General features: G+C 40.7%; 1 protein-coding gene across 1 annotated transcript; it reads right to left on the bottom strand.

The window, feature by feature from the left end:
• On the bottom strand, positions 1 to 2,285 carry LOC125560753 (protein ALP1-like). Its single transcript, XM_048723084.1, has one exon. The coding sequence runs from the start codon at positions 2,252 to 2,254 to the stop codon at positions 1,421 to 1,423; it is 834 nt and encodes a 277-aa protein (XP_048579041.1). The 5' UTR covers positions 2,255 to 2,285; the 3' UTR covers positions 1 to 1,420.
• Positions 2,286 to 3,891: the final 1,606 nt, after the last annotated feature.

The raw sequence follows: 3,891 nt of genomic DNA, 5'->3' as shown, positions 1-3,891 counted from the left end.
TGAATAAAAGTCTGCCTTTATTGCTTTGTTAGCATCGAGTACTTACTGTCTAATCCTTTAATGCTTTGTTTGAGATTTTAAAAAACGATGTTTGCACGTTTCTTAGACGATCAGATAGAAAAGGTGCTAAAGCCTATGTTAGAGTGTCTTTGCACTTAATTTACAAGGAGTCTTATGGTCTGAATGATGCAGTAATTGCCTTGTTTATTTTGTCTTCTAAGGACATATTATCATACCATTAGAAACGTTTTAGATAAGGAGACATAAAAGGGCGAGAATTTAGTCCTGTAAGAGAAAATATAAACAAGAACAGCTAATCAGCAAGTCGTTTCGTGGCTTCTTACATAATCACTCCGATATTAGCTTAATCTCCGATATTGGGAAATTCGATTAAATTATTATTATTTTCATGGTAAAGGTTTAATCTGCAATGTTGGGTTGTGAAGTCGTTAGATATTATACGCGAAAATGCTGAGATTTGTCTACTTCTGAAAACTAAAGGACTGCGTGTTTGTGTTCGAGATCAGGGGGTGCGCAGCCACGTACGCCAACCCCCTATCTCTACGTGCCCGCTGCGATTATTACCCTTCCCGTATTACACAGACTATCTTCTATCTTGACTAATATCAGCCACGTATAACTTTCCGCTGTAGATCCACCCATGAAAAAATAAACAACTACAAATCATTGGTTTACCAAACAACATCAGACGGGATTAGTCTTAGCGCAATTGTTTGATGGCAACAAGCTAAGCCATGTAGAATTTCATGCAACAAGCTAAGCCATGCTGAATTTCTAAATAAATTAGTTTAATGACAAAACCTATGGAGCATGTAAAGCTTGCTTGGGGCCCATCCGCACTTGTACAAAACTTGTTTATTTAGACACAAATTCTGTCATCAACTGTAAGAAACAAGTGCGGATGCGTTTGTTCGGCTGAGACAAAATTTGTTCGGCCAGGCCAAACTACAAAGACGCCGCTGGGGAGGTTTGGAGCCCTACAAAACTAGGCCAAACGTCAAAATCATGTCGAACATGACAGCTTTGTCAATTATCACCCTACTTGATAACCCAACGTGATCGAATTGCGCGGGAAAGTTCATCTTCGCAGAGTGAATCGAGGTCACAACATGGCGTACTTTCCTCGGGACTATTATTTCAACTATTATGGCTCACAAGTGTTTGATCCTGCTGGTATTTATGGTCAATCGCAGTCTCAAATTGTAGAGCAACCACATGAAGTACAGAATCCACCGCTTCAGCCTTTACAAGCAAACCAACAAGTGCCGCAAAACAACCAACAAGCGAACAAGCAACAACTTGATAAAGGCGGCAAAGCGCCAGCACCAAGTAAAGCAAAAAAGACTGAAAGTTTCGAGAAAGAAGAGGAGACGTATTTGATTAACCTGTGGGTATCATATCATGAACGACTCGAAAGCAAAGATTCGCGAAAATACTGGGCAAAACTCGTCGACGAACTGAACAATAAATATAACAACAACAGACCTGTCGATAAATGCACGTCCCCACGTTCAGCTTTTTCATAAATTCCAGTGTTACGCAAAACTCGAGAGTCGTGAAACACAACATCATATTGTGAATAGCGGCTCCAGTAATCAGCTTTGCTTTCTTGTGGTGCTTTAATTTTTATGTGCGTTCCGTCAATCGCTCCAGCGATGTTTGGAAGTTCGGATAGCAGTTCAAAGGTTTCGATTGAATCTTGCGTCTCAGCTATTGTGGACGGGAATTTTATGTATTCGTTCCTTAGTGCATACAAAGAGTTTACAACGTCTTCAAATGCTTCCAAAGCAGTAGAACGTCCAACATTCATGGCCACTCCAGCGTTCTCATATCCGCCACCGTGCGCTAATCGATAGAGAGCTACAGCTAATATTTTCTCGGGAGGAATACAGTTCCTGAATCTCGTGTTTTGCCGGCGTATATATGGCGTAATTGTTGCCAACAGCAAGTCAAACGATACGCGTTTCATTCTCATCTGGCGATAAAAAAAATTCTCGGGAATTATTCTTTGGCGGTAATGAATTTCAAACCATGACTGCAATGGCCGAGGCAAAACCCAGTATGGTCGAAATAAACGTTGTCTTCGCCGATTTATGCGTTGTAAAATGACGTTCTGGTGAATTACGTTAAATTGCCAATAGCAAAGAAGAAGTAGAAGTTGTTGCTGATGTCGATAATATGAATAAATTGCCAGAAACGACACGAGTAGAGCGATGTAATTCATTGGAAGCATGGCGAATTGTAAAGGTAAACAAACCACACGTGCAATTTCATTCGCGCCAGAAATACGAGAATGCATTTTGATTGACGTCGGCGGTTTGTAATTAATTTGTTTGGCCCGATAAGTGCGGATGTACTTTAGCTAATAACTTTTGGCCGAGACAAAATTTGTTATCATTTTTGTTCGGGCCAGACAAACTTTGTTCGACAAGTGCGGATAGGCCCTTGGTTCATTACCAAGTGCACACAGTGTTAGTGATATAGAAACGTGCTTGCTGTTGTACTGTATCACAAACCGTGAAATATCCTGCTAACAGAGACATCTTTTCTCTATTTGGTTGGGCAATCGGGAAGAAAAAAATTCCATTTTCCTCCTATTCCTTTCTCTTCTCTTTGCCTTCTGTCGGCAATTCCTGTTAAAATAAACAGCAAAGAACCCTGTTCTAACAGGATAACCGTGGAATGCTTTTCTTAAGTGCGCGGACATGGCGCTACAAAAGCGTGCAAACAGTCAGTGAAATTCATTGCTTAAGGGTTTGTTTAGACCGCCAACTGATTTTCAACAAACGCACTTAAAGTATTCCGATAGTATTGAGCGCTTCATTTAACAAATATATATACGAAGTCGCCTGGATAAGTAATGAAATATTGTACTCGAACGACATTATATTTGCTTCAAGCCTTTGAACAATTCACCAAAAAAGGGGCTCGACCGTCCATTTTATAATCTAAAGTCGCTTTTATTGGGATTGGGTATTTCACGGTTCTATGGCTATATATCAAGATTGCAAACATTTAATCAGCCAATCCCTCAGCCCTGGAGCTGTTTTGAGACCTCGTTGACTTTTCTTAATAAAAAATTAATTTGCAAAGCAAAACATTCTCGATAAAAGGTTTGGAAAAGCCGACAACTTTCATCGACGTGACCGTATCGTGCGTTTTGAGCGCAATATTCTCTTCTATGTTTTCTAATTTCGCCATGTCTGTTGTAATCTTTGCAAGCAACGCTCGGTTGCGTCCTCGCGTTTCAGGCCTGTGTGTTTCGCGAGCTCGAGGCGCCCACGCGTGGAAGGGGGTTGGGGGGGGGGGGGGGGGAAGGGAGGATAACGTGGGTGAGAGGGGGGATACATGAATGATGAGGGTGTTCCCCCTGGAAGAATTCAAAAGGGTATAGCTTTCAATTTTTTAACCAAGATACCAAAATATATTTAAACTATTTTTTTTTTGGTGCAGAGTCATCAGGCGGGCGATCCCTCATGAGCAACACTCTGTTAGGCATAGTAGTTTTGCATTTTTATTTATTCAGCACTTTAAACATCCAAAAGATGAGAAAGCTAGTATAAGTGCCCTGGAAGGGACTAGATGCCTCACTAGCAGCTCATCCCCCTTTCTTCGGTGCTTTAGTCATGGAAAAAGGAGCTAGCAAGCTTGCCCAACTTCACCGCAATAGCTAAATATCCTTGCGTATCAGTAAAAAAAATATATATACATAAATAATGCACAGCATAAAGAAAAGTGATTTTGAAAGAAAAGTGATTTTGACAATACATCACTTAAATTCCCCCGTAAGAATTTTCCCATCCACACGCACGCCATGAGGCCCGAATAAGGGTAAGTACTTTATGTACTTTATGTATAGTAGGAAGAGAA

This window comes from Nematostella vectensis, chromosome 15 (genome assembly GCF_932526225.1).
Source record: "Nematostella vectensis chromosome 15, jaNemVect1.1, whole genome shotgun sequence".
Taxonomy (NCBI): Eukaryota; Metazoa; Cnidaria; class Anthozoa; order Actiniaria; family Edwardsiidae; genus Nematostella; species Nematostella vectensis.
This window is presented reverse-complemented; position numbering and strand designations above follow the sequence as displayed.